Genomic DNA, 22,355 nt, shown 5'->3' on the forward strand with positions numbered 1-22,355 from the left:
TTAATATACTGGTAGCCATTTTGAATAACGTGATGTACATGATAGATGTTATGTTGAACTGACAAGGTCAGACAAGAAAACTGCACCTTTTCAAGGAAAATCGGTACTTCTGTGCAATATTAAAGAAAATGGCTTAAACCTGTAACACAAAAATAGCAGTTGTTAAACTTTTTAACTACCGTATCTCTCAGGCCATAGTGGTGGAAATATCTGTCCTCAACCTGACGACCGATGGCCGTACCACTGTAAAATTGCTTCCGACGCACCTGCTAATAACTACCTGTTAATAGGACACCAGCCATGCAGGGTGAAATTTTTACCTGGAATTCACTTCATTTGTGGTGGATGCCAAAATAAAACCATGTACAAATCTTCCTCAGAAAACACTGGATGTCTGAGAATGCTTGCCTTTGGTGTTGCTAAATTTAAGATTCAGTCATGAGCATATTAAAACAATGTGAACGTATTAAAAACAGGAAAAACTTTCTCCAAATTGTGCAACCACATTTTTGTTTTAGGTGGTGGTGACCCTTACAGCAGCGAAGTATTTTTTGCTACAGGCACTGTACTTTTCTACACCCATAGACGTGACAGTTGTCCTGAAGGTAAAAATGTTCTTTAGTACAGTGTTGAACACCAGTCACATGAATGTGGTTGATGACTGTTTCGGTAAACTGTTTAAGACAGTCTTACAGTAAATCTGTAATACCTGTGAGCGCTCTTTTGGGCAAACCTAATCTCAGATCTCAGACTGACTTTTTCATCTAACCTCATCTAATTCCCATGTCTAAGGGGTAACTTTCAGATAAACGCATACACACACATCTAATAATTGTAAGGTTAAGTGGCTCAGACAGACGTCTAATTCCTATGGGCACTAATTTCAGGGAAACTTCTGTCTAATTCCTTGGAAATATGTATAAGAGTATATGTAATTTACCAATGTTTAATTCCTGTATTATATCAAACAAATTTGGCTATGTCTAGTTTCAGTGGGAACTAATTGTTTCAGACAAACTTGTGTACAAGTCTTATTTCTGGGAGCAAGAGTTGCTTTTGGGCCAATCATAAGCTGGCTATTAAATTGTTTTAAGACATCTAAGGTCTAATTCCTGTGGGACTATAACTGTTTCAAGACATCTAAGGTCTAATTCCTGTGGGACTATAACTGTTTCAGACAAATTCAGGTCTAATTCCTGTGGGACTATAACTGTTTCAGACAAATTCAGGTCTAATTCCTGTGGGACTATAACTGTTTCAGACAAATTCAGGTCTAATTCCTGTGGGACTATAACTGTTTCAGACAAATTCAGGTCTGATTTCTGCGGAGGCAAAATGTTTCAGACAAGCACACTTTTCACTTCTGTGGGAACTAACTGTTTCATACAAATTCACTTTTTATTTCTATGTAGGCAAACTGTTTCAGACAAACTCGCATGTGATTTGTGTGAGAACTAACAAGCTCACGTTTGATTTGTGCAGGGACTGTAATTCTTTCAGATTAACCCAAATCTATATTGACAGACTTTCCAAGGAAAGCCTAATTTTTAGCTTGAAGGTACAAAATACAGACATAGCTTATGTCGTACCATTTTATCCAATGAAAGGAAAGGCAGTGTTAAACACAATGTTAGGGGTGGAGTCTTATAAAGTAAAACCAGTATTGAGATCAAGGTTTGAACACATGTAGAGCACAGTAACAGAGGGGATATTCCATCACTGAGTGGGTGTGTACACATTAAATACCGTAAATTACTGAATTCCTAACTTAGTGTATTGTGCTTAGAATTAAAGTTAAACAAAATGTTTGAGGTGGTATGTACTGCATTTATTGAGTTGAGGAGTTAATGCACACTTGTACAATAACACGAGGTGGTTGGGGGCAATATTTTATTGTTCATACATTGTGTACACATTAAATACTATAAATTACCAAATTTCTGACTTAGTGTATTGTGTTTAAATGAATGAATGAATGATTATGGTTTAACGCCACATCGGCAGTATTTCAGCCATATCGTGGCGAGAGCAAGGTCGAAACACGAGGCGCTTGAGGTTTCCGATATGTTGGTGAGAACATTAAAAATGGAAACAAATGTTTGGACATGTTTAAAACCAGATTAGAATAACCAAAAACAGTTAAAACTCGAAAACCGTCATATTTTAAAAATAATATATCAAGAAATGTATATATAACATTATAGATAAATATTTATATATTAATAAATTATATCTTGTGATAAATATTTATATATTAATAAATTATATCTTATGATAAAGGCCAATGGCCTTCAAATAATTGATGACAACATCGCCAGCGATGTTGTCAAACAAATCATATATAGAGTCGACCGAGTAGAATCTCTGCCGAACGTGGGCAAAGTCCACACAGTCAACCAAGATATGTTTGATGCTATATTGGGCATCGCATTCAACGCACTCGGGAGCACTGCTCCCATCTAGTATGAAATTGTGCGTTAGACGAGAATGCCCAACACGACACCTTGTTAAAACTACTTGGTCTCTGCGAGACAGTGTGTTGTGTTTAGAATCAAAGCTAAACAAAATGTTACAGGTGGTATCTGAAAAAGTACAGCATGTATTGACCTGAAGTTTTACATGCATATGTGACGCAGTGACACAGCTAAGTGTGATGTTCTATCGCTGATGCTCAGTGTGTATATTAATTACCGTAAATTACCAAATTCATGATTTGAGTACTTTATGTATCAAGCTGAAGTTTTGCATTCATGTGTCTCCTACAGACAAGCTCTTTGGTAGCCTTGCTACCAAATCTAAGTTATTTGTTTTTTTGTTTTTTGCTTTTTTTTTTTTATGTAGTTTGTAGTGACTTAACTGTCATGTTAGACATTTCATTTCTGATGTTATATATTACTTGAGTAATAATGTACAAGCAATGGATGATTTCACCATGTCGGTTGTAAAACATGGGTTAATAAAACTAGAATCAATATTCAACTTGTATAACACACAGTGGTAAGAGTTAACATTGCACTTGTACCCTAGCTAAATGTAGACCAATCCAACATGTCTGAGTGGCATAGTCCTACTTTAGACCAATAGCCCTTTTACAATTATGTAGGTCACATTTTAAAATCCATTTCTCATTAATAACTGTTCAGTGACTAAGGCGTTACATCAAGTAACTCCGCCAGGTATGTGCAGTTGTTTTTCCCTTTGCTCGGGTCCTGGTTTTCTTCTCCGTTATGTAGAATTGTCATAAATCAAAGTGAAATATAGCTAAGGCTTGTTTACTCTTTAAGCCTTGGTTTCCTCCAATGCTGTGGTTCCCTCCTTGTGCCTCTGTTTTCACCTGGCACCCCGTTTCCTCCTGGCACACTGAGTTTTTCTTCTGATTTTCTCCTGGAGCCCTGGTTTCTTCCTGGCGCTCTGGTTATTCCTCTTATCACCTTGGTTTCCTCCTGGTGTCAAGGTTTCCTCCACCAATAAACCTGACCACTGCCATACACACTTTGTAAATGTGATTTATTTATTTATTTATTTATTTATTTGATTGGTGTTTTATGCCGTACTCAAGAATATTTCACTTATACGACGGCAGCCAGCATTATGGTGGGTGGAAACCGGGCAGAACCCGGGGGAAACCCACGACCATCCGCAGGATGCTTGCAGACCTTCCCACTTACGGCCGGAGAGGAAGCCAACATGAGCTGGAGTTGAACTCACAGCGACCGCATTGGTGAGAGTCTCCTGGGTCATTACACTGCGCTAGTGCGCTAACCGACTGAGCCACGGAGGGCCCCTGTAAGTGTGAAATTGTCTTGAAGTGAACACAGTGTTATAAAGTGAAATACTTTTGAGTTAGCTAGAGCATAAAGTACTAATCCTGTAAATAAATAAATGAAGAATTTACTTGTCAACGGGTAAAACAATTCCAGTATAAAAACAACAGTGCTGTAAAATGATGTATAACTGTAAGCTGACCCACAGAACACTATGTCACGTAGGTACAGTACAAGAACATTGAACAGTACGAGAACATTGAACAGTACGAGAACATTGAACAGTACGAGAACATTGTACAGTACGAGAACATTGTACAGTACGAGAACATTGAACAGTACGAGAACATTGTACAGTACGAGAACATTGTACAGTATGAGAACTTTGTACAGTACGAGAACATTGTACAGTAGACATACATATATTACATTTTATTTGGTTGTGTTTCCTTTGCCTTGTCTTCATTCAAATCTACATGTTGGACAACAGATTACTGGATCCATTCTGCTGTTTTTCATCTCAATGTGACATTACACAGTTGCTATGGTTACCTCTACGCTATCCTGACAGAAATTACTGATGCATGCAAATGACTGGAACAAAGCTACGTCCTGAACCATAGTGCTCTGTTTGGCTAACAGGTTAAAAGTTCACCATAATTCTCATCTGAAATTGTACAGCATGGTTTTTTTGAAGACATACTTTAGTGATGTTAGTAGAAATCGCATTTAGTCAACAGAAATAATGACCCTTGAAGCTGTGACTGGAGTTTCATGTGGAACTTGAGAGACTGTCGTAGAATTAATGCATGTCCAGTTTAAAATCTCCTTACCAGCATTCTTCTGCACCTTTCAATTTTGCATAATTCTTAGATACAAAGGTACACTGCACAGATTAAACCTCTGACACTCCTCTGTCAACCACTGCACTTGAACCGCCGAGAAGGATCAATTTCATATGGTACTCGATCTAAGCAGGGGCGTTCTTGTAATCTGTGTTTGTAAATTTGATTGACGCTGTGGCTTCAAACCTTGTAATGAATCCTTACTTTGTACTGCTCTTGTCCAAGTGTTGCGGTGCCAGTCATGATGTAGTTCAACATGTTCCAGTGTTTGCATTTCTCAGTTTAGACATATGTTTACACTGAGTGATGTACATGTTATAGAAAAACCAGAAGGATAATAGAATGTGCCATTATGCATGACAAAAACTGCTATTAAATGTGTAATTTTGTGTATGAAGCATTTGAAAAACAAGAAATGGAGCGTATATCCCATCAGCTGCTTTTAGTGAAAGGTTTTTGTCACCTTCTGCAAAGGGCAGTCACTTGGTACTTTTGTGTCTGGACTTTGTCCAAGACTGGTCAGTACATGTATGCAATGTATCAACACCCACTGGCCTGGTGATAATTAAGTAGCTGGCCTTTATAAAGCTGCCAGAAAATGTCAAAGCTTTTAAGGTGTTAATAAAAATGCAATGTATGCAATGTAGCATCTCAGATATTTACACCTACTGGTTGTTGCCAGCATAACTAAGCTATCAATCCATATTTCCTGTAGTATAGTGCATAATGTGAGAAATTGTAAGGCCATCGATCCAGGAGAAGGCTAGGTATGTTCCCTCTGTCAAACAATATGCCTCTAACCGGTCTGTACACAAAGGTACATTGTATACAGTGGTACCAGGTGCAGGGCTACTCCTGATCTATCCTTACCATGTCCTAAAACTTCCTAACAATGCAGGCTCTTGCTCTCATCTGTCCTTACAATGCAAGCTCTCATCTGTCCTAAGTGCTGTCATCTGTCCTTACAATTCTCTCATCAGTCCTAACAATGCAGGCTCTCATCTGTCCTAAGAGTGCTCTCATCCGTCCTTACAATTCTCTCATCAGTCCTAACAATGCAGACTCTCATCCGTCATTGCTCTCATCCATCCTGACAATGCAGGCTCTCATCTGTCCTAAGAGTGCTCTCATCCGTCCTGACAATGCTCTCATCAGCCCTAACAATGCAGGCTCTCATCTGTTCTAAGAGTGTTCTCATCCGTCCTTACAATGCTCTCATCAGTCCTAACAATGCAGGCTCTCATCTATCCTAAGAGTGCTCTCATCTGTCCTTACAATTCTCTCATCAGTCCTAACAACGCAGACTCTCATCCGTCAATGCTCTCATCAGTCTTAACAATACAGGCTCAACCGTGCTAACTATATTCTCATCTGTTCTAGCAACGCTCTCATCCATCCTTATAATGTAGGCTGTCATCCGTCCGAAGAATGCTCTCATCCGTCTTTACAATGCTCTCTTCAGTCCGAACAATACAGGCTCAACCTTCCTAATCTCTCATCCGTTCTAGCAACGCTCTCATCGGTACCTATAATGCAAGCTCTCATCTGTACTACAATGCTTTCATTTGTCCAAACAATGCTCTCCTCCGTCCTTCCAATGCAGTCTCTCATCTGTCCTATCAATACTTTTATCTGTCCTTGCAATGCATACTCTCATCTGTCCTAACAATGCTCTCATCTGTCCTTCCAATGCAGACTCTCATCTGTCCTAACAATACTCTCATCTGTCCTTACAATGCAGACTCTCATCTGTCCTGACAATACTCTCATCTGTCCTTACAATGCAGGCTCTCATCTGTCCTAACAATGCTCTCATCTGTCCTTCCAATGCAGACTCTCATCTGTCCTAACAATGCTCTCATCTGTCCTTACAATGCAGACTCTCTCATCTGTCCTAACAATACTCTCATCTGTCCTTACAATGCAGACTCTCATCTGTCCTAACAATACTCTCATCTGTCCTTACAATGCAGACTCTCTCATCTGTCCTATCAATACTCTCATCTGTCCTTACAATGCAGGCTCTCACCTGTCCTAACAATGCTCTCATCTGTCCTTCCAATGCAGACTCTCATCTGTCCTAACAATACTCTCATCTGTCCTTACAATGCAGACTCTCATCTGTCCTAACAATACTCTCATCTGTCCTTCCAATGCAGGCTCTCATCTGGCCTAACAATACTCTCATCTGTCCTTACAATGCAGGCTCTCATCTGTCCTAACAATGCTCTCATCTGTCCTTCCAATGCAGACTCTCATCTGTCCTAAATATGCTCTCATCTGTCCTTACAATGCAGACTCTCATCTGTCCTAACAATGCTCTCATCTGTCCTTACAATGCAGACTCTCGTCTGTCCTTACAATGCAGACTCTCATCTGTCCTAACAATGCTCTCATCTGTCCTTACAATGCAGACTCTCATCTGTCCTAACAATGCTCTCATCTGTCCTTACAATGCAGACTCTCATCTGTCCTAACAATGCTCTCATCTGTCCTTACAATGCAGACTCTCATCTGTCCTAACAATGCTGTCATCTGTCCTTACAATGCAGGCTCTCATCTGTCCTAAATATGCTCTCATCTGTCCGTCCAATGCAGGCTCTCATCCATCCTAACAATGCTCTCATCTGTCCTTCCAATGCAGGCTCTCATCTGTCCTAACAATACTCTGATCTGTCCTTACAATGCATACTCTCATCTGTCCTAACAATACTCTCATCTGTCCTTACAATGCAGACTCTCTCATCTGTCCTAACAATGCTCTCATCTGTCCTTCCAATGCAGACTCTCATCTGTCCTAACAATGCTCTCATCTCTCCTTACAATGCAGACTCTCTCATCTGTCCTAACAATACTCTCATCTGTCCTTACAATGCAGACTCTCATCTGTCCTAACAATACTCTCATCTGTCCTTACAATGCAGACTCTCATCTGTCCTAACAATACTCTCATCTGTCCTTACAATGCAGACTCTCATCTGTCCTAAATATGCTCTCATCTGTCCTTACAATGCAGACTCTCATCTGTCCTAACAATGCTCTCATCTGTCCTTACAATGCAGACTCTCGTCTGTCCTTACAATGCAGACTCTCATCTGTCCTAACAATGCTCTCATCTGTCCTTACAATGCAGACTCTCATCTGTCCTAACAATGCTCTCATCTGTCCTTCCAATGCAGACTCTCATCTGTCCTAACAATGCTCTCATCTGTCCTTACAATGCAGACTCTCATCTGTCCTAACAATGCTGTCATCTGTCCTTACAATGCAGGCTCTCATCTGTCCTAAATATGCTCTCATCTGTCCGTCCAATGCAGGCTCTCATCCATCCTAACAATGCTCTCATCTGTCCTTCCAATGCAGGCTCTCATCTGTCCTAACAATACTCTGATCTGTCCTTACAATGCATACTCTCATCTGTCCTAACAATACTCTCATCTGTCCTTACAATGCAGACTCTCTCATCTGTCCTAACAATGCTCTCATCTGTCCTTACAATGCAGACTCTCATCTGTCCTAACAATGCTCTCATCTCTCCTTACAATGCAGACTCTCTCATCTGTCCTAACAATACTCTCATCTGTCCTTACAATGCAGACTCTCATCTGTCCTAACAATACTCTCATCTGTCCTTACAATGCAGACTCTCATCTGGCCTAACAATACTCTCATCTGTCCTTACAATGCTCTCATCTGTCCTTACAATGCAGACTCTCATCTGTCCTAACAATACTCTCATCTGTCCTAACAATGCTCTCATCTGTCCTTACAATGCAGACTCTCATCTGTCCTAACAATACTCTCATCTGTCCTTACAATGCAGACTCTCATCTGTCCTAAATATGCTCTCATCTGTCCTTACAATGCAGACTCTCTCATCTGTCCTAAATATGCTCTCATCTGTCCTTACAATGCAGACTCTCATCTGTCCTAAATATGCTCTCATCTGTCCTTACAATGCAGACTCTCATCTGTCCTAACAATACTCTGATCTGTCCTTACAATGCATACTCTCATCTGTCCTAAATATGCTCTCATCTGTCCTTACAATGCAGGCTCTCATCTGTCCTAACAATGCTCTCATCTGTCCTTCCAATGCAGGCTCTCATCTGTCCTAACATTCTCATCCTCCCTAACTATGCTGTCATCCTCCAATATCATGTTCTCATTCGCTCTAACCATCCTCTTATCCTCCCTTACCATGCTGTCATCCACTCTAACCATGTTTTCATCCTCTCAACCATGGTCTCATCCATTCTAACCATGTTTTCATCCACCCTAACCATGCTCTGATCCACCGTAAACATATTCTCATCCACCTAACCATGTTCTCATCCACCTAACCATGTTCTCATCCACCTAACCATGTTCTCATCCACCTAACCATGTTCTCATCCACCCTAACCATGCTCTCATCCACCTAACCATGTTCTCATCCACCTAACCATGTTCTCATCCACCTAACCATGTTCTCATCCACCCTAACCATGCTCTCATCCTCCCAACCATGTTCTCATTCTCCCAACCATGTTCTCATCCCCCAGCCATGTTCTCATCCACCCTAACCATGTTCTCATCCACCCTGACCATGTTCTCATCCACACTAACCATGTTCTCATCCAATCTAAGTATGCTCTCTTCAGCTGTAACCATTCTCTTATCCACACTATGGTGTCTTTCAGTCACACCATTATGTATTTCAGTCAGACCATGGTGTATCTCAGTCAAAATCCTCATATGATGTCTTTCAGTCGAATGCCATATTGTCATCATGATATGGTTCTTCAGTATTGGATCATTACATTGTAGGATATGATACGATGATATTTGACTTATTTTGGCTGTATTTAGACTCTAGCTTTTCTCGATCCATACCACAGGCATGTGTGACATTAAGCATTGATAGCTTTGCCCTTTGAAGCGATAACTTGTCTCTCTCCCATCTTGCATTACCACTACTGAATATTTGATGATTTCAGCCTGATTTATTAACAAGGACAGTTTTTTTTCCCGCTAACAACCTGTCGGCTTGTACTGTGCCTGTGAGAAGTCTGGCTGGAGAAGTCTGTCTATTTGTGTGCATGTTGTGGCGGCATCTTGTAAAAGGTAAAGATTGAAGCATGACTGTTTAAGACCATTTTGTCAAAATATATATATATATATATATATATATATATATATATATTTGGCACCACAGACACCTGTTTTGAACCTTTCAGCAGTTTAGTGAGATGTTAGGTCCAAAAGGTCTTTTTGCTTTTCTTTCTAGCAGTATCTTCCATACCAGTTAATATCTTTAGTACATTCAGCATAATCTAACAAAATGGTCAAAGCATCATTTCTCCCTTACCTTCCTCCTTTAACATGTTTATTAAATGTTAACACAGCGTTGGTTGGTTTACATTCAACAAAGATTTTCTGAGGGATTGTGCAGATTTTTATTCAGTGACTGATATCAAAGCTATAAGTCAGTTGGACTTACGATACTGGATTGTGGATGTGGTAAATGGGGGTTCCCCACGTCAAGATCATGTGAGGATAAAAGCCACATGTACACATTCAATATGCTGCGTTGGTCACCTACATTTCTGTTACCAGACAGTACAAGGTTAAGACACTTGCATCACTTATAATCTGAGTTTTGGTCAGATTAATGAAGTCTGGAGGGCTATTTGGTATCAACAACTCAGGGTAAAGTTTGAGGCTTGTATCACGGATGACTTTCATGTACATGAAGATTCTGTTATGCTAGGTTAGAATTTTATTTAATTGTATATGCACAGTTTTGGTAGATTGATGCATACCTGTAATGATGTATGTGTTGTGTGTGATACCTCTATATGGTGAGGCACATGTATAAATGTCTACATGAGCTACTGCTCTGATTCTTTTGCATGTGCACTTTTAATTTGTTATGGTAATATTGATAGATGATGAACATGTTTCATATCCTTCTGATGTTGCCATGGATACCAAATTTCCCATGTCTACCCTATAAATACTACATAAATAGGAATATATTTGTTAGTGCTATACATCAGGGTCAGCAGAGCGGACTCTTGCCTTATAATGTCACATGAACCACATACACTGTACACATACCCTTGGTGGACAATAAACTCTACGTCATGCTGGTGAAATACAAATGAAAATTGTGTGATTGCATGTTATTTGCTTTGCATAGTATGTGACAGGAGATCTAATAATCTGTTCTGTTACATACTAAACTTTACATGACATCAAAATTAAACCTAAAATTCACTTTTTTATTTATCTATTTGATTGGTATTTTAGGCCGTACTCAAGAATATTTCACTTATTTCATGGCAGCCAGCTTTATAGTGGGAGGAAACCGGACCACTTATTGTAAAGGAGCACGTCAGGCTGATAAGAGTTACAACCTAATTACATAATATACATGTATATATATGTATATAGTACACATGTGAATGTATCTAGGAAGATTATTGAGAAGGTTTTCTTTTCACTTTTTGTCCTTGAGCCTCGGCCCCTGTGCCATGTACAGTGTAAGGCCGCTCATACCAATCCTTCACAGCCCACAAAAACTACAGTCTGTTTTCAAACTAAAGCATCATTTTGTTTCATATTTGACATCAACATACAGGGATTACAAGGTATTTATAATCAACAGTTTATTAGACAGAATACTTTATTTTCATACCTATTTTTTGTATCAGTAAACAATCACATGCATAATCCAAATGTTGATGTTATATGCACAGTTGGCCTACGATCATGATACAAGAGGTACTTTGCTCGTAAAAAACTTAAGTTTTATTTGGACAGATTATTCATGGAATGTAATAGATGAGGAAGATGTTGGGTTCAGTACAGGTCCACCCCTCTTGAACCTCCCAAGGCTGAGACAGGTGCTGTCCTCTCACAACCTTGTTGCTGAAAGCTTCTAGTGTTAGATCGAGTTAGAGCTGGTTATTAGAAACTGAACATAAGAGACAGCAAGCAACCCCCCTGTGGAACCTCATAGAAATTTCCGCCTGATCTTGGGTTGTTGATTGATTGGTTCAGATATATGAACAGTGTTATATAGCTTACTGGTTCAGATTGCTTCCTAGCTATGAGAAGAGCGGAAAGCGACTCCTGGCTTAATTGCACATTGCAGGCATCAATCAAGGCCTGGTTGTAGGAGGCTGTGATGAAAGTCTGGCGCGTTGTAATCCCAAGGGGATGTGGATACCACTCAGTTGCTCTCTGTGCTTCGTAAAGACATTGCATAAACAGCAGGACAACCTAGTGGTTGTAATCAAAACAGTTCAGCACCTTGATGCTCATTTTTGAGGACAATTTATATCATACTCAAGAATATGATGGAAGATGGTAAGTAAAGTGGTTTATAAAGTCCGTTTTTGATAAGAGGTTTATTGTGTGTAGTGGGTGGATAACAATAAAGTGATGTGACATGAAATGTTCTGGAGGTGCAATGAATGTGAATGTTATACAGTAAAGGAAACAATTCACAGTGGATTTTGGAGAGTGAAAAAAGGGTTAGGAAAGCCTTATGTGTGTGTTCATTTTAGCTCTTGAAAAATCAATTTACCAGGAGTACATTTATTGTTTGATTTCCTGACAAGCTACATGTATCTTTATTTGCCGTAATTTGGTGGGATTCCTGAGGGAAAGGCCTTGCTTTTGTGCCCCACGCAACTGTAGTTAGCTCCAATTGTTTTTGATGATTGACAAGGCAATGTAATGGAGATGCCAGATGAGAGAATTATGATGATTATACGGATACTCAGAGCACAGTTGAGCAAATTTTCCGATAAAGTGTAGGGCTGAAATCAATAATCTTTTGAATGAATACTGGTTGTTTTGCACTGGCCAAGGCTTGGAATGTGTGAACACTGTTCTGTTGTGACAGGCCTGACTGTCCTACAGGTTTACATTGCATCATGCAGGCAGGACAGACATGCTGTACATGTCCCTCTGTGTAGCTTAACCAGTATAACTGTGTCTACATATGTGAAAGATTTGCAGCTTCCTCAGAATATGATTTGCGTAGAAATGGTGGCAGTGGTGTACAGGTTGGTTATACGACTGATCGGATGCCAAATACATTTGGATTCATGGACGCGCCATGTGGGTTTTCTGTCAGAGCTACATTCTGGATGTTTCATCTGCAGAGATTAGGTCTGACACTGCCTTGTGTCCCCCTGGCTTTTTGTCACAATTACTGTATGAGAGCTAGCAGCTGTCAGAGGTGTGGAGCTCAACAGTTCTTGGAATTTGGCGTTCAGTCTCTGAGGACATTAGCCGTGTTGGTACTGTCGCCTGTCTTGTCTTACGCTCAGTCTACCGCCTGACCCCCTGGATCGCAGAGGAGCTCCAGTTGGCCAGTTCCAATCAATATCTGTGTCATAAATTTGGCCACTGATGACAGTTGTTTTGTGCCAGTTATCCACTCCTGGGATGGCAGCTGTATCTGATGCTTTGGAGTGTTTGTGGATAATCAAAGATGCTCGTTGGTGGAACATCTTGTTATAAATCTGCATGCTGCGACCCAGCCAACTGGTCCATACCTATACACATACATGTTACTGTATGATGTGCATGACCTCAAGGAAAGGTTTAAGGGACAGAAACCTTTGACGAACCCATTTGTACATGTTATATATACAATGTTATTATATACAATGGCTTCCAACTAAATTTAACTTGAAGATTTTAAAAAATAATTAAGCCTTTTGGCATTTATGAATGTTGAATATGTGTGGTGTGGAGTGTGTCAATTAAATGACTTGTCCGTCTTTCAAAGGAGCCACTCTGATGATTCCTTTCTAATCTTGAAATAATTACAGTCATATGTATTTAGTCACCCCAGCTGTAATTGTATATTCGCCCTTTTTCACTGGTTAATATGACCTTTAATTTGACGTACTTTAAGTGACGTGTTGTACATTGACAGATAAGATTGTATATTTGTGATAAAAAGCACTGAAATGGACAATTTAGTTTTCTTTGCTACATGTACATGACAGCTCCAGTGGCCTATATATGGTTAGAGCTTCTGCCTCAAAATGAAGAGGCCTGGGATCAAACCCGCATCAGATCATACCAAAGAGAAAAATGGTACTTGTTGCTGCCTCTGCGTTCAGCTGATGTTCCCATCTGTGAGAAGTTGTTACCTGTGATGAAGTTCCCATCTGTAAGGGATTGTTACCTGTGATGAAGTTCCCATCTGTAAGGGATTGTTACCTGTAGTGAAGTTCCCATCTGTAAGGGATTGTTACCTGTGATGAAGTTCCCATCTGTAAGGGATTGTTATCTGTGATGAAGTTCCCATCTGTAAGGGATTGTTACCTGTGGTGAAGTTCCCATCTGTAAGGGATTGTTACCTGTGATGAAGTTCCCATCTGTAAGAGATTATTTCCTGTGATGAAGTTCCCATCTGTAAGGGATTGTTACCTGTAGTGAAGTTCCCATCCTTTAAGAGATTGTTACCTGTGATGAAGTTCCCATCTGTAAGGGATTGTTACCTGTGATGAAGTTCCCATCTGTAAGGGATTGTTACCTGTGGTGAAGTTCCCATCTGTAAGGGATTGTTACCTGTGATGAAGTTCCCATCTGTAAGGGATTGTTACCTGTAGTGAAGTTCCCATCCTTTAAGAGATTGTTACCTGTGATGAAGTTCCCATCTGTAAAGGATTATTACCTGTGATGAAGTTCCCATCTGTAAGGGATTGTTACCTGTAGTGAAGTTCCCATCCTTTAAGAGATTGTTACCTGTGATGAAGTTCCCATCTGTAAAGGATTATTACCTGTGATGAAGTTCCCATCTGTAAGGGATTGTTATGTGTGATGAAGGATCAACTCTACTTACATTTTGAAACAGTAAATAAATCAAATCATCATCATTTGTTGATTACTTTGAGTTTCCTTCATTCAAGACTGATGCTAGGGGAGGCTGGACAGTTCTCGGCCTGAGACTGGGACTCATCCTATCTGCTCAATATATAGATAACTAATTGAGCCCCTCCTTATCAATATATTGAACAAGAATCATCACAATGTCTGACGAATCTTCTTGAAGTACCTCGGGCTAAGAACTTTTCAGCTTCCCTAGTACCTGCCTGTCAATGTACATGTATGTTTCAGCGCCCACGTCCATGTACGTTTCAGTGCCCACGTCCATGTACGTTTCAGTGCCTACGTCCATGTATGTTTCAGTGCCCATGTCCATGTATGTTTCAGTGCCCACGTCCATGTACGTTTCAGCGCCCACGTCCATGTATGTTTCAGTGCCCATGTCCATGTATGTTTCAGCGCCCACGTGCATGTACGTTTCAGCGCCCACGTGCATGTACGTTTCAGTGCCCATGTCCATGTATGTTTCAGTGCCCATGTCCATGTACATGTATGTTTCAGTGCCCACGTCCATGTACGTTTCAGTGCCCACGTCCATGTACGTTTCAGTGCCCACGTCCATGTACGCTTCAGTGCCCACGTCCATGTACGTTTCAGTGCCCACGTCCATGTACATGCCCCTCTATTCAGTCATTTAATGGATCAACTGTCAATCTTTCCAGGCGTTGAGCTGAAGTGGCATTCAATATGAAGCTGTTACCATTATTCATCTGCTTCTTCCTGGTACTGTCCTACCTCCCTGAGGGAGAACTGAAGAGATCAAAGGGGAAGGGCAAACAGGTGAAAAACCCGGGTAAGTCAAACCACGAATCTGTCAGATTTGGGGGTGTGGATGAAGAAATTATTCATATATCTGGATGGAATTGTGGATAGATGAGTGGGTGGGTTGATGGTAAGGTGGATGGTTGGGTTGGTGGAGGGGTGGATGGAAAGGTGGATGGGTGGGGTTTTTGTTGTGATGGAGAGGTGGATGGGTGAGTTGGTGGGTGGATGAATGTGTGGATAATGGGTGGGTGGAATAAGTAGGAGTGGGTGGATATTGTGAAAATAGTGCTGTAAGACAAAAACATGTGAAACGAGTGCTTTTAATTGCAATAAATGACCTAAAAGCAGTGTTTTATAGTATTTAATTGCCTCAGGAAAAGATGTTTTAGAGTGAAAGGGGAAGCCTCCATGGCTCATTTGGTTAGCATGCTAGCACAGCGTAATGACCCAAGAGCCTCTCACCAATGGGGTTGCTGTGAGTTCGTCCCATTCATGCTGGCATCCTCTCCAGCTGTAAATGGGAAAGTCTGTCAGCAACCTGCGGATTGTCCTGGCTTTCCCCCGGACTCTGCACCACCATTATGCCGGCTGCCGTTGTATAAGTGAAATATTCTTGAGTACAGCATAAAACACCAATGAAATAAATAAATAAATAAATAACTAAATTTGGAGTGAAATTTTAGGTCATTTAATATAAATCTTGAAGTGCTTAATGGTGAAGTGGTTGATGGATAAGTGATTGATGGTGAAGTGGTTGATGCTTAAGTGGTTGATGGTGAAGTGGTTGATGGATAAGTGATTGATGGTGAAGTGATTGATGGTGAAGTGGTTGATGGATAAGTGGTTGATGGATAAGTGATTGATGGTGAAGTGGTTGATGGTGAAGTGGTTGATGGATAAGTGGTTGATAGATAAGTGGTTTATGCTTAAGTGATTGATGGTGAAGTGGTTGATGGTGAAGTGGTTGATGGATAAGTGATTGATGGTGAAGTGGTTGATGCTTAAGTGGTTGATGGTGAAGTGGTTGATGGATAAGTGATTGATGGGGAAGTGGTTGATGCTTAAGTGGTTGATGGTGAAGTGGTTGATGGATAAGTGATTGATGGGGAAGTGGTTGATGCTTAAGTGGTTGATGGTGAAGTGGTTGATGGATAAGTGATTGATGGTGAAGTGGTTGATGGTGAAGTGGTTGATGGATAAGTGGTTGATAGATAAGTGGTTTATGCTTAAGTGGTTGATGGTGAAGTGGTTGATGGATAGTGTGATTGATGGTTAAGTGGTTGATAGATAAGTGGTTAATGGTTAAGTGGTTAATGGTTGCACCTTTTTAATGGACTGGGTTTGAATTTGAATTTGGAATTTAAATTTGGAATTTTTTATAATTTCCTGTGCTTGGGGTCATGGTCAGCATTTGCTTACTGCTCTAGGCTCTGGGGATTTGAAAGGAGACAAACGAACCAGAGAAATCATCACTGATGCAGATTTTAATCACAGCTCATCTAAGAAAAACAAAAGGAAAAAGGATAAAATGGACAAAGAGGTAGAAGACTCAAATGGAGGACATTCCAACTCTGGAGGGAGTAAGAAATTACGGGGGTCAAAGAGACAGAAGAAAAAGGAGAAGAAGAAACACAAGTCCAGGGAGAAAGGTTCTATTTTTATTCAACACAATGGTTTGGACACTGCTTATATTGCATTTTTATGTGGACATAGAGCTTTCTTTCTTTGAAAATTTGTGTTTGGGATGTTGTTTGGGAAAGGTTGCCTCACAGTTATTTAATGGAGAGTTGTTGTATATGAAGAAGGTTGATACAATAATCAAATGTCTGACCAATGGCCATAGCCAAATTCAAATGGAATGTCTGCCCACTGGCCATAGCCAAATTCAAATGGAATGTCTGCCCAATGGCCATAGTCAAATTCAAATGGAATGTCTGCCCACTGGCCATAGCCAAATTCAAATGGAATGTCTGCCCGATGGCCATAGCCAAATTCAAATGGAATGTCTGCCCAGTGGCCATAGCCAAATTCAAATGGAATGTCTGCCCGATGGCCATAGCCAAATTCAAATGGAATGTCTGCCCAGTGGCCATAGCCAAATTCAAATGGAATGTCTGCCTAGTGGCCATAGCCAAATTCAAATGGAATGAATCTCCTTCATTTACATACTGCTCCCAGACATTGTGTCCATGGCAAAACGAGGATCAACTTTCTCTTACTCATCCTTTTTATTTTCAGGTTTTGTTCTTCCAGAAGGAAGTGTTGCAGCTAGTTCTTAATGTTTATTTTTACTTGTTGATTAAAACCATTGATTCAGAACTTCCTATTTGCTGTTTTAAACAACCTGTTAGGAAACCGATTTCACAGAATTATGGTCTGAAGTAGTTTTAATTTGCAGAACAAATATGATTTTTACTTCAGATATCAATATTAATTTGGGACACAAGAATCAAAATTAGCTGAGTTTCCATTTAATGTACATGTAGATCATTAGTACACATGTTACGTTAAATACATGTATGTGTTAAGGCTTTTTGGAGTCTCTCTGACCAGTTCTGGTACCAATATTTATTTATTTATTTATTTGGTTAGTGTTTTACGCCGTACTCAAAAATATTTCACTTATACAACAGCAGTCATCATTGTGGTGGGTGGAAACTGGGCAGAAACTCACGACCATCTGCAGATTGCTGCCAGACTTCAATTCCCATACCCCACTGTAGAGGAAGCCAGCATGAACATGAACTTTCAGCGGTCCCATTGATAAGAGACCATTAGTACCATTATACAAAAAATGTAAATTATAGATAGTTATAGTTTGATGTGTTGATTAGATTTCTCCAGTTTTATTTTCAGCTGAAAGGAACAGTGGAGATATGCATGCGACCAATCAGCGAAAACAATCCAAAGTGAACGAAGGTCGAGCAGAGGAGAGACACCCATCACAAGGAGATGGCGTAAGGTCTATAGTGACCTTAGGCCTAAAAGCACTTTCTTATTGGCTGTCAGGGAAAGAAACCGAGGGTACGTATCGTAGTGACAAACTACGTTGCAGTGACAAACTGAATAGACAACTAGTGAAATTCTACGAGAAAGAGGTCCGTGTTCCGTCCAAGGATGTGCAAACAAGCCGCCGCATCGTTGACCAGTTCATGAAGCAGATATGGACACAAATCATTTCCAACATGGAGGGCTTGACATTCACACGTTACACTTTGGTGGGCAGTATGTCTGAAGGTCTGGCTGCTGTGAAGATTGCTGATTTTGATTTTCATCTTCCTCTCAAGATAAGCTCAGGAAGGCTGACTGCTCATACCATTCCCGACATGCCTGGCTACAAACTCATCTCCTGTGATGAGCCGTCAGTCTGTGATAAATATGGCGAGGTCAAGGACGGTTACAATTTCCTTAGTCCATCTCGTATCATCAGTAAACTACAAAGTATTGTGCAGAAAGCAGTGGTTAATGGTAAAGTTGCGATGATAGGCGACTGTCACCAGTACCGGCCTGGATATAAAGGGCCAACAGTCAGCGTGGAGTTGGACTGCCAGCCAGAAACTTACCGTATTGAATTGGTCCCGCTCATCACAACAGTCGATGGACAGCAGTTTGTCGCTAAGAAAGCTGACTTAGGATTGGCTAAGAATTATCCCCTGTCCTGGCGACAGTCTTTCCAGGAGCAAGAAAGAGATCTCATCGCCAGTAAATCAGATAACTTGAGCTTGCTGCGCCTAGCAAAAGCTCTGTTTCGTCACAAAGAAATGCCCTTGAACCATCTTTCGTCGTATCAGCTGAAGAACACTTACTGTCATCTTGACCGTAGTGGCTATGTATGGGCGTCCAAGCCGCTGTGTGACCAGCTACTTGATTTCACAGATTACCTGCACAAATTTGCAGTCGAACAAAATCTTCCATGCTGCTTTCTCAACAGTGTCAATCTGTTTTCCTCGTGCACCTCGGACACAATCATCAATATGGAAGGTAGACTCAAGAGAATATTGGAGAATTTTGATGATACTGTGAAGAGATGGATAAATGTTCCAGAGCTTAAGGATGAGTTGTGAATTCTTGTGTTTGTACTTTACACTCTCTGCTTAATACCCACATCTTATTCAGTTCTAGAAATCAGTCCTTGATTCAAATGTTTATATAATCATCAAGAATGTATGCCCTGTTCTTCCAGCACAACAAAGCATATCCAGTCTTTACAATTATTATTAAATCTCCAGATTTCTACATTTCGACCATTGTGTGTGTGCATTATGAAAAAACTGCTGAGCCAAGTTAACAACTCCACACACAACAATACTGAGCACTAAACAATTAATGGGCCAACTGTATACCATGTAGATTACTACTGAGTCAGCTGTGCACCATGTAGACTACTGCTGACCCAGCTGTGCACCATACAGACTACTGCTGACCCAGCTGTGCACCATACAGACTACTACTGAGTCAACTGTGCACCATACAGACTACTACTGAGTCAACTGTACACCATGTAGACTACTACAGAGTCAACTGTGCACCATACAAACTACCACTGAGTCAGCTGCGAACCATCCAGACTACTACTGAGTCAACTGTGAACCATGTGGACTACTACTGAGTCAACTGTGAACCATGTAGACTACTACTGAGCCAACTGTGCACCATGTAGACAACTACTGAGTTAACTGTACACCATGTAGACTCCTACAGAGTCAACTGTGCACCATACAAACTACCACTGAGTCAGCTGCGAACCATCCAGACTACTACTGAGTCAACTGTGAACTATGTGGACTACTACTGAGTCAACTGTTTACCATGTAGACTACTACTGAGTCAGCTGTGCACCATGTAGACAACTACTGAGTTAACTGTGCACCATGCAGACTACTACTTAGCCAACTGTGCACCATGTAGACTACATTGAGTCAGCTGTGCACCATGCAGACTACTACTGAGTCAGCCGTATACCATTCAGACTAATACTGTTCCAACAGTGCACCATTGAGACTACATTGAGTCAGCTGTGCACCATGTAGACTACTGCTGACCCTGCTGTGCACCATGTAGACCACTGCTGACCCAGCTGTGCACCATGTAGACCACTGCTGACCCTGCTGTGCACCATGTAGACCACTGCTGACCCTGCTGTGCACCATGTAGATTACTGCTGACCCTGCTGTGCACCATGTAGATTACTGCTGATCCTGCTGTGCACCATGTAGACTACTGCTGACCCTGCTGTGCACCATGTAGACTACTGCTGACCCTGCTGTGCACCATGTAGACTACTGCTGACCCTGCTGTGCACCATGTAGACTACTGCTGACCCAGCTGTGTGCCATGTAGACTACTGCTGACCCTGCTGTGCACCATGTAGACTACTGCTGACCCAGCTGTGTGCCATGTAGACTACTGCTGACCCTGCTGTGCACCATGCAAGCTACTACTGAGTCAACTGTTCAATACATTGACTACTGATGCACCATATGGTATACTGCTACGCTCTTTGTGCATGAAAAAAATTTCTAATTCCTTTTAGCACTCCTACCCTTGTATATGGTGATACATATGTTTGGTGTGTTTACAGTACATGTACATCAACTAGAATGTTAATTTCATGCAAATCTTCCATGAAGTACAGTATTAAAAACAAAATAGGTACAGCATTTTCATGTGAAACCTTTTAGCAGGCACTTTTGTCATATGAAACCTTTGTGAAAGGTACATTTGTCATATGTAACATTTTTATGTGAAACTTTTGAGAAAATCCACATGATAATTTTGAAAAGTTGCATTGTATGCAAAATGTTTGAGGTGTACATGACAGAATTACATAAAAACTGACACATTTTGTAAAATCTGAATAAAACAGACGGCTGTATACGTGTAAGTGTATATTTTGTTTTCAAATACAAAGACTAAAAAAATAACTGAGTGATGTAACAAGTGCATGTGTATGCCGACTTAACATTGTGGGTCTGATACAGACTGAAATAACTGAGTGATGTAACAAGTGCATGTGTATGCTGACTTAACATTGTGGGTCTGATGCAGACTGAAATAATCTGATATACAATTTAGATGCAATTACAGTTTTTTGCATTTCTTCATAAGCTATAAAATTTCGAGGATTCAAGTAAGGACAAATCCTACTTGAATGTATTCTCCAACAAAAAGGACATTTGCATACTGTATACATGCATCTATTAATATGGTGTGGTGTTTTTTATTATTGTCATAATTGTTTTGGAATCATTGTCCTGTCAATGAAGAAGTGATATTGTTATAGTGTTGCTACTGTTATGATAGAGTGTGGATATTCTGCTTGTTGGAGTTTCTATTTTATAAAGATATTTAAAGCTATCATGTCAGAAACACATTATTCTATCTAAGGCAATGTCCATGAGGCATGTGACATGTGGTAATAAAGCATATATGTATCAGCCATTTATACACCTGTAAGTGTCCATGGGCGGCATGGGTTTCATATAGGCCTCCTGATGGTGGGGAAGGTTTCCTCTAGAAGCTGACAGCAGTTTCAGCTACACAGATGGAGTTTTGTGTCATGGAGGATTAGGTGATCCATATAAAAGGTTTGACATTGGGTTTTCACATGGGCAATCACCAAGGTGTTGTCCTGAAGATGATTTGATTCATTTACTTTATTCATGTTACTGGTGATTTCAGCCAAGACTTAAGCATATTCACTTTTGTATGACAGCATCAGGTGTCTGAGTGGAGGAAACCATGCAGAGCCCGAAGGAAAACCACCCACCTCTGACAAACCTACTGACATGCTACCATGGCTGCAATGGTCTGTTTGTCAAGGAATAGTGGACTCTCCAAAGATTTGACCATCTGTAGTTCCCTCATCTAGTCAATGAACACCCTCGAGAACATGGAGTGTCAGAAGGCCAAAAGGTTACGTAAAAGAGAAATGTCAAGGCAGAAGGTTGGAAGGGTGATTCAGAGGGCAGTGGTGAACCTAGGTTAAGATTGACTCATCTGCTGGATGAAGAGTTCATCACGACAGTGGATGTTGGTTTATTCATCTAGAGAGTGATCAGGGATTCATCTAGAGGGTGAT

The 22,355-nt window shown here is 40.6% G+C and overlaps 1 protein-coding gene across 3 annotated transcripts in view; it reads left to right on the plus strand.

Annotated features, from left to right (window-relative positions):
* Positions 1–19,914, plus strand: part of LOC135472574 (cyclic GMP-AMP synthase-like receptor) — a 31,620-nt gene extending 11,706 nt beyond the window's left edge. For 2 of the 3 annotated variants that reach the window (XM_064752134.1, XM_064752133.1), the window contains exons 2-4: positions 15,172–15,302; positions 16,702–16,923; positions 18,131–19,914. In XM_064752134.1, coding sequence (XP_064608204.1) covers positions 15,197–15,302; positions 16,702–16,923; positions 18,131–19,338 — 1,536 coding nt within the window. In that variant the 5' untranslated portion in view covers positions 15,172–15,196 and the 3' untranslated portion in view covers positions 19,339–19,914. Of the gene's footprint in view, positions 1–518; positions 606–15,171; positions 15,303–16,701; positions 16,924–18,130 lie in introns of all 3 variants that reach the window. The other variant, XM_064752132.1, reaches the window with a different exon arrangement.
* Positions 19,915–22,355: the final 2,441 nt, after the last annotated feature.

Source organism: Liolophura sinensis, chromosome 8 (assembly GCF_032854445.1).
Source record: "Liolophura sinensis isolate JHLJ2023 chromosome 8, CUHK_Ljap_v2, whole genome shotgun sequence".
In the NCBI taxonomy this organism is placed as follows: Eukaryota; Metazoa; Mollusca; class Polyplacophora; order Chitonida; family Chitonidae; genus Liolophura; species Liolophura sinensis.